Raw genomic sequence first — 14,420 nt, forward strand, 5'->3', positions numbered from 1 at the left:
AGAACGGAAGCTAAAAAGTCCTGAAATATCATCACCGTCGCGTCCTCATGTTTCAGCGCTTAATTTCTCCTTCCCATCTCCCACGACACATTCATCACACGCTGTTTATGCTGATAGTTGTGGAACCTGACCAGCACCGGCCGCGGTCTCTGGGTGGAGGGGGGCTCCGGGGCCAGCGAGCGGTGTGCTGTCTCCAACTTCACGCGGCCCGACTTCGTTTAAATTTGAAGGATTTTAGGGAGCCAAGCCTCAAAGAACTGAGTCGCTCATCTCCTTCAGCCTCCTCTGGGAGTCCAATGATACGGATGTTTTTGCGTCGTCCTCTGTTCTCCAGGTCGTCGGACCACTCGCCTAATTCACACACCAACTTCTCCAGAGCTTTCAACTTTCCGTCCACCGGGTCTGTGACGTCCTCCAGCGCTGAAATCCTCTGCTCGGCCTCGGTTATCCGCTTCTCATGGCTGTCCAGTTCCTCTCTGTGTATTTTTAAGAGCTCTCACAGTGGGCACAGTTTTTCGTCGATGACTCTAGAGATGTTGGCTGTAATTTCTCCCACCGCTTCGCGAAGCGCCCGTAAGCTAGCCTCGGCTCCGGTGTCGGCTATGATGCTAGCTCCCGCATGGACCTCGCCAGCCTGCTGGCTGTGCTCAGCATCATCGGGAGCTTCAGCCTCAAAACGCCCCCCTCACAACAAAGCAAAGGGGGGGTGACAGCAGGCAGCGTGAGGACACAGAGCGCAGGCGCCATGTCCACCAAGTTCCCAGAAATAGGTATTCTCACAGTAGAAGCTGCAGGAAGCCGTACTCTGACATTCTGGCCCAGAAAAATTACCACTACTCAGAAGATGACGACAGCATCTCTGAGTACAGTTCACAATATGGTTATGACCGAGCACAAAGTGACAGCGCTTCTGAAGTCCACTTAGAGTCTGGCTCCGCAGAGCGTTACAGCCCTGAGCCACGACACAGGCGATCCAGAGCTCGACCCTCACGGTTTAACCAACACAGTTAAACACTGTACCAACAGTCAGTAGTAAGTTTAATGCAGTTAAAATAGGAAAACTGTTTTGTTAGCAACAGCAGCAAACTCAAAAACCTAAATTCTGATTAAACTTACATACCACTGCCAACTTTGTAAATATGTTTGGATCAACTACTTTAATTCCATAATAATGGAGTTCATACCACACAGGTTATGACATTAGCATATTATTACAGAAACAATGACACAGTCATTTGAATTTGGAGATTTTGAAAATTATGACATCCTTCTGCAGGAAAACCTGAGAAGTTTAAAATTGTTAAATCTAACAGATACGACTGAGTACTACATTGAGTAAGATCCAAGGAGTGAAAAAAACTCTTAGACATTTCAAAAAGACCTTATCAATGTACGTGCGTCTCTCTACATCTTATCTTACAATTTACAAATGTCACATTTTTCTGTATTCTCCCTAAACCTAGTGAAACCTAGGTTATTCATATTGTACTGTTATTGTAACTCTGAATTATTTGTCTAATTTGAATCTTGCTTAGCTAGATAGATAGTATATACAAATGCCCAGATGTTACCGTCCAAATTAACTGACAATTGACTTTTCCAGCTTTGCACTAAACATGTTCAAGTACGCCCAACAGGGGGGATGTCCCAAGATGCCACAGGTTCTATTGTTCTGAAAAACCAAGGAACTCAGTCTCCCAGGGGGCAACAGGTTCTTTTTGTTTCAGCAACTTCACACATAGGTGTGAAAAGTCACAATGCTCACCTCCTATTGCTCACTCTGGCCCATGACCCGTGAGGTCACCGGGCCTATATAAGACCAAGGTCTGCCCCAATTCTTCCTCTTTCCACCGACCCTCCAAGGACACCCTCCTGCATCGCCTAGTAGAGGGCCGGGCTGCTCCAGCAACTCTTCTCTTCCCACCCAACACCCGGAAGTCAGAGGTGCAGTTTCCAACTCATCTCTTCAAGGAAACCTCCACGAATCTCAAGCTTTTTCCAAACTCCTAGCAGCGACTCAATGTCCTGCAGGTAAGAACTAAGATTCAATAAGCAACTGAACTGCACAGCTCAACAGCACCGCGAGGACTTCAACCTTCCGACCAAACCGGTGACGTCACAGGACTGCAACTGCACAGCAACTTTCTCCCTTTTTTAAGGACTGGTAACATACTGGGCTTACTAATGATACTAGACTAAGCAGGACTGTTTATTTGATTCTGTGTAGTGTGTATAAGTTTGATATGTGTTGTGTTATTGTGGTTAAGTTAAATGAAAGTTAAATGTTAGATACGCTCTTCACAGGCCCTCTCTGATCCTTTCAGTCTCTAATTAGCATTTACACAGACACCGCATATCTCTTCCTACTTAGCACGTCCCCACTCCAGAAGAAAGGGGGGGGAGCTACCATCTAAGGAGCCCACAGGAAGGTGTTACTCTCTTTGTCAGCCACCATTTTGAGAGCCCCTTACTCACACACACACACTCACATACACACCTTTGTTTCAGTTCGTACTCTGCAAGTAATTTGTGTTTTATACTTTATTGTATTCATAATAAATGTTTTTCTTTCACAAATGTTCTTTCATTAATGTTGCATAAGTGAATTTTGCCAACCTCTACACTGTCAAGAACTCTACAAGTTTGGCCTGTATCATTGTATCATTGATAACATGGCAAAAGCCCCTGATGACGCTAAGGCGCAAAGGGAATTTATGAAATATGACACACAAAGCTTATCTTTCCAGCTTCTCCTTCCTCTTCTCCATCCCGCATTTTTCTGGATTCCTGCAGCATCTATATCAATTTGAATTTAAATACATTCAACTATCGAATTTGATAATTTTTGCAAAATGTTTTCTTTTCCCAGCAAACTCTCATAAGCGGTTAAAGGTGTTGGGAAACACTAGGTACTTGGTTAACTTTGAGTCCAGATCAAGGATTGTTTCTCACTTTTGTTAACAAAGTGAGAAAAGAGTTCAACATATTCACAGATTTCTCTCAGAACAATTCATATTCATGGCGATGATATTTATGTTTGTGTAATCTGGTGCAGATCTGAATAAAAATCCTGAGCTAGTGAATTTAAATGTGTTTTCATAAGGAGCCTGTCGGGCCTTGGCAGAGCAATGGGACATTCTCGGTTCTCATCATTCCTATCAATAATGTTAACATTTTACTTTGAAATGTAGCTTTTCATCAAAACTGAAAACAAGTGTATTAAAGGATTTTGCTCCTGGAACCATCCGGTGATGGATCCGGTGCATCCTGTTCCCCTTGGCTGTGCACGTTCACTGTGGACACAAGCTTCTGCTTGGATTCATTAGACTAGTGACTGATTGAGTTTATTTACTTTAGCTGCATCTAATTCACATAAATCTCAACCTTAAGATGTCAGAGTTAAATATGATCTTGACCAGTAGAAAGAAAGAAATCACTGACCAGTGTAAGTGGTGGAGAATGAATGAACATAGAGGGATAAAACTTTTTTATAAACAGTCTATGGATGAAACACTTGTTTGATTAACATGGAGGTCACAAGGGTGGGGGGGGGGGGGTTAGGTTCAATGCTCGGGTCTGAACATGAAAAGAATCCAGTTTTAACAACTCAATTTTAAATGGACTGAAAACATGTGACACTATGAAGACCAACACAAACGTGATATGCAATCATTTTATTTCATGTTGTGGTGATACAGCACAGGAGCTTTTCTTCAAAGACAATCTGAAACGTTTCTGGAGGAACGGAAGAAGGCAGAAGCTACAGCCGCACATTGGACGAGGATGATGCAACTTGAATCCTATCCTTTTGAAATGTTAATGCCTAATGAAGTGAACTAGTGAACTTAGGATCAGGGTCATATCTGAACCACACCTCCACAATACAACCGTCTGACTCAGCCTTTTTTCTCCCCTCTCTCCATTCTTCTTCCTCTCTCATCACATCCCACCTCCCTTCATCCTCGTTCAGCTTTTCTCCTCCTGCACTCGTCTCTTCCTACTCGTATTCAGTCTGGTGCACACCTTTTCTCCTTCTCTGTACCATCTGAGGCCTGTGATCAGCTCGGGACCCTTTTCTGTCTGAACCCGACTGAGCCAGAGAGAAACCTGAGCCTGATGTTTCCCCCAGTTACAGTCAAAACATCCAGCAGCCCAGCCAGCGGGTCTGAACCAACCTGACGCCGATATCATCTCAACCGCTCCGTCCTGTCAGGTCCCAACGGGTCCCGACGGACTCGGGTGGGAAACAGACGGATGTTTAACCTTCACCTCCCCTCAATGTTCAACACTTCCACTTCCATAAACACCTTTCAATGACAGGTCGCTGTAGCCGGATCTGATTGAAACAATCATAATTTTGACAGGATTCTATTCACTAAAGAAAAAGAGACAAACTGATGAGACTCAGACTTTTGGCCTGAACTTTACATTAAAGTCAAATGCTGGAAATGTTGGCATTTTACAAGCAGCATGAGTTTAACAAGTCAATACATGTGTCAGGGTGAGACCCCAGCTTTGAGTTTCAGTCGACAGCACAGATGGTACAAGAGCACAGGCCTGATGGTCTTATCTCTGAGCCCATAGATGAGAGAACTCAGACATCTGGGGAGCATGATGACGAGCACATATAAAGTATTTAGGATGATCAGAAGTATTGGCCTTGTCACAATCCTTGCAATGGATCCAACGACAGAGTTGTGTATAGTTGATAAGAGGATGAGGCCCAGCTGCACCAGATGCAGCAGCAGGGTGTTACGAGCTTTACGAGCTGAAGCTTTGTCTGTAGACGCTGACCTGGCTGCCACCATCACACCGATGTAGGTGGATATGATCACTGCAGCTGCTGATACAAACACAAGACAAGTGAAAGCTCTGTCATAATCATCAGACATCGGCCCGATCAACATGACATGGGTTCCACAAAATTCTTTCATCTGCAGAGTGTCCAGGTCTTCAAAAGGGAAATCTAACAGCAGCAGAACGTGGACGAGGATGTTCAGTGAACTAATGGCCCAAACCACCATGATGGCCAGTGCTGTGTTTGTGATGGTGATGATGGTAGCGTGTCGCAGCGGCTGGCACACAGCTACATATCTCTCCAGAGACATCACCACCAGAGTGAGAGGGGAGACTTCATTTGTGAAAATAGCGAGCATGACCAGAAGACCACACACAGGATACGACAGCCGTGTTCTACAGACAGACAAAATGAACATAATCTGGCCCACTGTCATGTGCATGGTGTCGGCCACCAGGAGGTTGAACAGGAGGATGTAACGAGAGGACTCACGAAACACTGCTTTGCTCCTCAGGGTGAACAACATGGTGACATTAATGAAGAGGAAGATGCAGCAGGGCACAGAGGTCACAGTGCCCAGCATCACTCTGTGCAGCAACGCATCACCAGTAGTAGTGTTGGTTTGAGCTGTACGTGACATCTCAGAGAAGCATTTACCACATGAACAGCTAGAGCCTGTTGATGCAGTTGGAAAACAACAGTACAATGAATCTCTTCATCTGTCCCCTGTATTCTGAGAACAGTGGAAAAAACACAAAGAGGCTCGTCGAGTTGCATCCAAAACCCAAAAGCATTCACATTTCCCTTTGCAGATCATTAGCAGGTCAGTGTGTGTGTGTGTGTGAGCAGCTCTGCTGAGGCAACATGTTCCCATCGTCTGTATATCAGCTGCACAGGACGTCACATGACTCTGACATGTGACCACGCTGCAAGTGCTCGTAAACAGGACTGCACACAACTAAAGACGCTGTGGGAATATTATAATGATAATAATATTAAAAATTACTTTCATTATTAATATTAATATTATAAATATGAATATCATTATTATTTATGATTAAATGGCTTGTCACTGTTATTGCTTTGTACAAACTCATTTCACTTTGTAATATTTTACGTTTGTTTCCCTTTCCCCTGTTTCCTTTGATCCCTCCTGGGAGACCTGAAGCTTTCAGAAGGAACTTGCAAGTTGAAAACTGTCACAGTGATCTGAATATGACATCTGCATTTTTCTGAATTCCTGCAGCGTCCATATCAGTTTGAATTTAAACACATTCAACCATCGAATTTTTGATAATTTTTGCAAAATGTTTTCTTTTCCCAGCAAACTCTCATAAGCGGTTAAAGGTGTTGGGAAACACGAGGCTCCCCTTTCAGCCTACATGTGTGGTCAAAGCTTGAAACAAGCATGCCACATGTTCTGGAGTGAACTCAATCTCCCAAGATGCCACAGGTTCTATTGTTCTGAAAAACCAAGGAACTCAGTCTCCCAGGGGGCAACAGGTTTTTTATTGTTTCAGCAACTTCACACATAGGTGTGAAAAGTCACAATGCTGACCTCCTTTTGGTCACTCTGGCCCATGACCCTTGAGGTCACCGGGCCTATATAAGACCAAGGTCTGCCCCAATTCTTCCTCTTTCCGCCGACCCTCCAAGGACAGCAGGTGACCAGCCTCTTCTCCTGCATCGCCTAGTAGAGGGCCGGGCTGCTCCAGCAACTCTTCTCTTCCCACCCAACAACCGGAGCATCAGAGGTGCAGTTTCCAACTCATCTCTTCAAGGAAACCTCCACGCATCTCAAGCTTTTTCCAAACTCCTAGCAGCGACTCAATGTCCTGCAGGTAAGAACTAAGATTCAATAAGCAACTGAACTGCACAGCTCAACAGCACCGCGAGGACTTCAACCTTCTGACCAAACCGGTGACGTCACAGGACTGCAACTGCACAGCAACTTTCTCCCTTTCTAACGACTGGTAACATACTGGGCTTGATAATGATACTAGACTAAGCAAGACTGTTTATTTGATTCTGTGTGGTGTGTATAAGTTTGATATGTGTTGTGTTATTGTGGTTACAAGTTAAATGAAAGTTAAATCTTAGATACGCTCTTCACAGGGTCTTTCTGACCCTTTCAGTCTCTAATTAGCATTTACACAGACATCGCATATCTCTTCCTACTTATCTACGTCCCCACTCCAGAAGAAGGGGGGGGGCTACCATCTTAGGAGCCCACAGGAATGTGTTACTCTCTTTGTTAACCACCATTTTGAGAGCCCCTTATTCACACAAACACACACTCACATAAACACTTTTGTTTTAGTTCGTACTCTGTTAGTAATTTGTGTTTTACACTGTATTATATTCATAATAAATGTTTTTCTTTCACAAAGTTTCTTTCATTAATGTTGCATAAGTGGATTGTGCCAACATCTACACTGTCAAGAACTCTATAAACCTTCACAGTTCATTATATAATCTTTGATAGTAAATATGAGATTTCTAATTGAACTAGATCTAAATGAGACTGATCTTAATCAATAAATTGGCTATCTTTTCCCTTCTGTGAAGGGTGGTGCCCCGAGAGAACTTTAACAAACTAAAGTTATAATTTAATATTCATATTTTAAATATTAATGTTTTATATTTTATTTTGATAACCACATTTATTGAATGCAGAAATGCAGACCATCTCATGGTATCACTCCTAACCATTATTGCACAAGAAAGGAATAAGAGAAGGACAGTATGTGACGCTGTGAATAATTATAATTATATCTATTTACGGAGCATTTCAAGCAATAAAAAACATTGCAAAATCATTATAATTAAAAGTAAATATTTATACTTTTTCTGAAGACAGAAAATGACTTTGTCCTCCGACCTGATCTACGACAACAGATCCATCCAGAGTCTCAGGCCTCAACTGCAAACTGTCCCCCTGAGTTCTCTGCCTGGTCTGAGACAGAGAACCGGCTCCACGGAGGATCTCCTGATGCAAGCTGCTGAGTCGGACACTGAACGGTCACACGCTGAAGGAAGAGAGACGCTTTGAGGCGTCCGTGTAAAGACGCTCAAACGATGTGATCCCGACTCTTGGTTCACGTGGAAGCAGCTGAGCTCCAGACAGCTTTGTTGTTGTAAGTTAAAAAGAAAGTTGCAATGATCCAGACGTGATGATCTCAATGTCTTTAAAAGATGGACAGATTTCCAAAATAGTTGATAATGAGAGTTAAAACATACAAGCTCCCCCCCGCAACCGGCTTCCCACAGTTGGGACATGGTTCTTGTGAAAACACAGGCCTTCTCTTGGGCCTATATGTGCAGTCAAAAGCCTGAAAGCACATGTTTCTTTGTTCTTGAGAAAGCCAAGGAACTCAGTCTCACAGTGCAACAGGTTCCATTGTTCTGGAAAAAGCCAGAGCACAGGGAACTCACTCTCCCAGGATTCTTGAAACGTCTCAGATTTACAAGTTTTGGATTCAGACCTTGAAGACTGAAGTTAAGTTTTCTCTGTTTGCTGAAGACTTTGTTTGTGCTTGTTCCACTTCGATCCCCTCTGATGATTACCCAGAGGAATCATTAATCATGTCAATAGTTACTGAAAGAATGAGGTTTTGAATATTTAATGTGTCTAAATGAGATATCTGGGGAAAGGTCTACAAGGGATTTCTCTGTGTGACACCCCTGAGTGTTTACAGCTGACAAACAACATGACAACCTGTGAGCTGAGGAAACTTGTCCCTTAATGAGCAGAGACTTTAGATTCTCTACTGAACTTTGTGTAAAGTGTCTTTGACTTTCTTGAAGCACTCTACAAATAAAATGTATTATTATTATAATAATTATGATAAAACGTTCTGATTCATGGACGACCTGCTCGATACCAGACAACAACATGAATCAGATTAACAATTTAAGATTATTAGCATTAAAGTGGTTCCACTACTTGGAACAAACTAATGGAACATAATTTGTACTGAACGTAGAAAGCTAATCCTTCATCAACAGTTAGGTAAATAGAGTTAAGGGATTGGTAGATAGTTGAATCGGGATCAGGGCCAAAGAAAGTAGATGGAGATACCAACAAGGACAAACCACGTCAATATCACTACTGACTAAAGATTTCATAAAGGAAGCAAACGATTCTCTGGTTCATTTACTAAAGGTCCATTAGCTCCTACTCTGGATGAAGCTGCCAGTGTAGCTGGGTCTTAGCTAACATTAGCTAACATAACCAAAGTTATGGAACTAACCGGAGCACTTGACTTAACTTGCTGCTACTGTTTGTACTTTGTACCTCAGTCACTACAGAAAACGTGTATTTGTGTACTTTGTAAAAGAAGAATAAACAACTGATGTTTGTTGAGAGCTCAACAAACAAATGAAGAATGAAGAAAACAACTCACAACACAACGTGCTGTAAATAGCAATGAAACCAGGGAGGTGATGAACCGGCTGTGGTTCAGTGTTTTGTGAAGTTCCATCACCAGAGCAGCAGAGTTCAGTAACTTCACATTGAACCACAACCGGTTCATGAAGCCTTCCTGCAGGAGGATGTGTGCTCACTTAGTTTAAACTAGGTGTTCCTAATAAACTGACAACTGCAGATGTTAAATATGTAGATGACAAATGTATCTACTGTTATTCAATTTTTCTGTTAAATGACGTCTTCAGAAAAAAAATGAACAAAACAATCTGATCATAAAAGCGAGCTAGCTCTAAAGCTAACTCAACTTTCAACAACTTCAAGGCTTTTTCCTTATAACAATATGGCGGCGACCAGCAAGACTACCAACCAATCACAGCGCTCCATCTGTTCCTCCTTCAAAACAAGTCGGCACAGGTGACCTGGTCCTAACTGTTAACTTGCGCTAACTAGTATTTAAAGCTTTCAATCAGTTTTTACATCGTTAATCTTAGGCAGACGTTACTGAATTATTGTGTTAAATAAGTGGATATGCAGAATAATGTACTTTTTTGTCACATATAAATCAATTATAGGAAGTGTACCTTTACTAGAATAGACATTCACATAGAGAACCTGAGGCTGATGTCCACAACCTATTTCCTAAACTGAAATGATTATAATCTGATGAATTTTTAAGTAATAAACTTTTATTTTTACCATGTCAAAGTCTGTTAAGGAGCTAACATGGCACATGTATGGCTTTACATATCTGTGTATTTGTGTTGAACGTTCCTCTAGGATGTCCAACATGAGACACAACTGGAATCCAACCAGACTGAACACTGAGTCATCACTTCAACACTGACTCCAGGTACAGACATGTCTTCATTACTTACAAACAATAAAAGCAAAGAATTGCACATAATACATAATGTATTAAATAATATATGCAATACTTTTAACGTGGAAGAACTCCATACTGTACATTCATTGTCTTGGTAGTGCACAGTTTAATCCTAAAGCATATTCAAAATCAGTAGTTGAATATCCACAGAAAATAAGGATACAAACTTTGTTCATAATTAACACTTCCTAGACAATAATGGCATACTTTTATGTTTCCTATCATTTTATTAGGGACGGGCGAGCCTGAAGGACACAGCTGTGCTGTTCTGTCTCTTATGGCAAAGAAGAAAAACACTGTGTTCTTATCTAAAGTTTATCAAATCAGAAAGCAAAAGATAAACATTGTTCTAATAAGTGTTAACCAACCATAATGAATATAGAAATTAACTCCATTATCCATGACACTTAGCAATGAGCCAACTCTAAACAGGTGCAGGCCTTCTTTAGTTAAGGGAGGAAAACATGAAGCTGGTGCAGGTCGTCCTCATGTTGACCAGCCTGAAGCTGCAGATCTCCACCATGTTGCTGCTGAGGACATCAGGTGCTGCAGTGCTTCATCTAATGTGAAGAAGAAACTCACTGTTAAAAAATGTTTTGTGTTGTGTATGAAGCACCACAGATGTTGTGTGTTGTGTATGAAGCACCACAGATGTTGTGTGTTGTGTATGAAGTAGTGTTGCACGGTGTACCGGTACTAGAAAGGTACCGTGGTACCCTTACGTTAAAAACGATACGGTTTAGCATATTTTTAGTACCGGTACTTTATTAAAATAGCAGCAGTCAGAGCGCACTCTCTGCTCCGCTCCCTGTCCCGCTGCCCGCATGCATTGACTGCGAGGGGCGGGGCTACCCAGCTCGCACACATGCAACAGGCAGCCGTCACTCACAGCGAGTGATCTCAGGGAGACATGGCCGAGCCGACCGTCCTCGGCTTGTTGAAAGTGATTCTCTCTCAAACTGTGTGGCGCGACCGAGCGGAGACATGACAGGTGGAGCGCGAGAACCGGAGGGGGGGGCGGGATGCGAGAACTAGCCAGGGGTGGGGGGGAGTCTCAGCGCACGGCTCCTCGGCCCGTCTGCAGTGGCTCCCAGTACAGTGTTCATATGTTGAACGGGAACGTCACGTTCATTTGTCAAGTCAGCATCGTATCAGACCAGCATGAAAAAAACAGGAGCGGGGGTGTGTGAGTGTGCGTTTGCGAGCGCGCGCGCGCCCAGGCAGTGCGCACACACACACACAGGCCCCGGAGCCCCACCCCCACTCACTCGCTCAGGTGGCATGTTTTTACTTTTTTTTCACTTCAAACACACATCTGTAAAATTATGTAACTCATACTTTTGGAAATAACGATGTATTGATATAGTCAGATACGGACAATAGGCCTGCATCGCCGTGTATAATCAATGCAATGATGTCACCATGTAGTTTTCATTAATATCTTGCTGTAGGCTCATACTAATATGAATGCCATTTGTTAAGTGTTCCAAAAGCTGGGCAGGAACAAGCTGGTAAAAAAGGGAACCTTACAGATGTTTTATTTAATACTATCATAGATAAATATACCAGTATCATATCGTATTTGTGGTATCGTATAGTTTTTGTGGTATCGTATAGTTTTTGTGGTATTGTATTGTATTTGTTGTATCGTATCGAAAGTATCGAGTATCGTGATATTTTGGCAGGTATTGTATCGAAGTCATAATTTTGGTATCGTGACAACACTAGTATGAAGCACCACAGATGTTGTGTGTTGTGTGTGTTCTAGCAAAGACTGGTTCATACAGTTGATTCTGTGTCCAGCAGGTGGAAGCACCACAGAGTTCACACAGAACTGATGAACTGGGCTCTGGGTTTGTACCCTGATGGTTAAATGCACATATTGTAAGTCACTTTGAATAAAAGTACTGAAAGAAATAAAACATTTTACAAATAGATCAAATGTCTTTCGACCTCATTTGTAATATTCAAGGTGATAATCTCCACAACAGTTTAGTCAAGTCCCTCCACTTCCCTCAGTGTGAAAACATAATTATATGATTAATATGAGAACTGTTGACCAAACGACTTCCGGGTTGAGCGATGTTGAGAGAGGTCACGCTGTGGGACAGCTTCCGCATTTCTTCCAACTTATGTGCACTATCTAAACGTTTACCCTCATTTTCACATTTTTAATCAGTCAAAACGTTAATACGCCTATTTTCTGAATCGAGTTGGCTGATAAGCGATGCCGAGGAAGAAGCAAGAGGTACAAGAAGCCTCCTCTCCAGCTCAGGTAGCAACAATGGCTAACGTGGAGGACTCGAACTAAAAAAGGACCTCTCCGCGTCGCTGGAGACATCCCTCATGCCTATACGGACGTCGCTTGAAACCATCAGCACTGTACTGAACTGCCACGGCCAAAAGATAACAACCATTGAGCACACGCTAACCGCCCACAGTGACGAGCTAGCGGAGCTAACTACAAGAGTCGGTCAGCTGGAGAAAGCTAACGCGGCGCTGGCATCCAAAACAGAGGACCTCGAGAATCGCTGCAGAGGGCAAAACCTGAGAATCGTCGGCTTGCCCGAGGGGCTGGAGGGAGGCTCACCGGTGGAATTCATGTCACGGCTTCTGCAGACAGCTGTCGGAAAGGACATCTTCCCTAAACCACCAGAGCTGGACAGGGTGCACCGCACACCCATCCCGAAGCCCGCGGCGGGACAGCGTCCCCGAGCCATCCTGGTCAGATTCCTCCGGCATCAGGACAAGGAACGTGTGCTCCGCTGGGCAAGGTTGCAGAGGGATGACATCAAGTTCAACGGTAACAAGATCTTGTTTTTCCCCGACATGAGTGCGAATCTGGCCAAGCAACGAGCGACATTCAGGGACATTAAAGCTAAGCTTTACGCTGCTGGAATCGTTTTCTCCCTGCGCTACCCGGCTCGTCTTTGCATCACTGTCAACGGCAGCAAACATCTCTTCGATACTCCAGCAGCGGCAGAAGGGTTCTATGAAACGGCTAAAGGGAGCTCTCCAACCAGGGGGGAAGCTTAACAGATGCCAGCTGAAAGGTTTGAATACACAAACGTTAAACAGGTTGGGTGATAGCTGGCGCTGAGCTCACATAATTAATCTGACTGACTGTCAATGCTTTGCATTAAGTTAAAGGAGACTGTTGTGTTTAAGTATAGTTTGAGTAAATTTGGGTAAATTTAGAGTGAAGTTTAACTTCACATGATGTTTCATTACAGTTTGCACGTGTCATGTATGGTTTCAATATTGGGAGCAAATACCAGCTGCTTTTTATGTTAGATGCAGGGACACACTCTACTCCATTGTTGGAAGTGCAATTGTTTTGTAGACCTGCGGCTCGCTTCAATCGAAGGACGAGCATAGGCTTTGGAAACACCAGCAGACTATGCTAATGCTGCTGAGCGTTTCTATTTGGTTGGGGAACATGGGGGGGCAAGTTGGTCTTACTCTTGGGATACAAATGTCGTGAATACCCAGGGTTTTGAGTACAGCCTGCTTCATATACTTCTTTTTATTTGGTTACATTTCTCTCAAGTGTCATTTGGCAGGCCTATATATGAGTGAAGAGACTACTTCTAATAAGACAAATAAGATTCAAGTTAAATTCATTTCATGGAATGTGAGAGGATTAAATGGCCCTGTTAAGAGAACAAAAGTCTTTCAACATCTTAAACTCCTCAGCGCTGACATCGTCTTCCTCCAAGAAACCCACCTCAAGATAAATGATCATATAAGGCTCCGACGACCGTGGGTAGGACAGGTATTTCACTCAGTTTTTGACTCAAAGGCCAGAGGAGCAGCTATTTTAATTTCAAAAAAGATTCAGTTCATACCAGAAAGTATAGTACCTGACTCTAATAGACGCTTTATCATGGTCTCGGGCAGACTGTTTCACCTACCTGTTATATTAGTATGTGTCTACGCTCCTAATTTTGATGACAGTCAGTTCATGGCAACACTTTTATCTTCACTTCCTAATATGGATACGCACTATTTGATTTTAGGAGGAGACCTAAATTGTGTAATGAACACTCAGCTAGATCGCTCAAGCCCTAGAGTGACCAGTTTATCAAAAATGGCGACAACACTGCAATCTTTCATGGGAGATTATGGAAGCTGTGACCCCTGGTGATCCTTACATAAAGATACTAGAGTCTATTCCTTTTATTCTCACGTGCACCATGTCTACTCGAGGATAGATTATTTTTTTATTGATAAAGTACTATTACCATCTGTACGTGCTATTGAATACTCAGCGATAGTCATATCAGACCACTCTCCGGTCTTACTAGATT

General features: G+C 43.0%; 1 protein-coding gene across 1 annotated transcript; it reads right to left on the minus strand.

Annotated features, from left to right (window-relative positions):
- Positions 1 to 4,496: 4,496 nt before the first annotated feature.
- On the minus strand, positions 4,497 to 5,438 carry LOC133019712 (odorant receptor 131-2-like). The gene has a single exon (XM_061086271.1). It carries the CDS (start codon positions 5,436 to 5,438, stop codon positions 4,497 to 4,499), a length of 942 nt encoding a protein of 313 aa, XP_060942254.1.
- Positions 5,439 to 14,420: the final 8,982 nt, after the last annotated feature.

The sequence above is a fragment of the Limanda limanda genome, chromosome 14 (assembly GCF_963576545.1).
Source record: "Limanda limanda chromosome 14, fLimLim1.1, whole genome shotgun sequence".
Classification (NCBI taxonomy): domain Eukaryota; kingdom Metazoa; phylum Chordata; class Actinopteri; order Pleuronectiformes; family Pleuronectidae; genus Limanda; species Limanda limanda.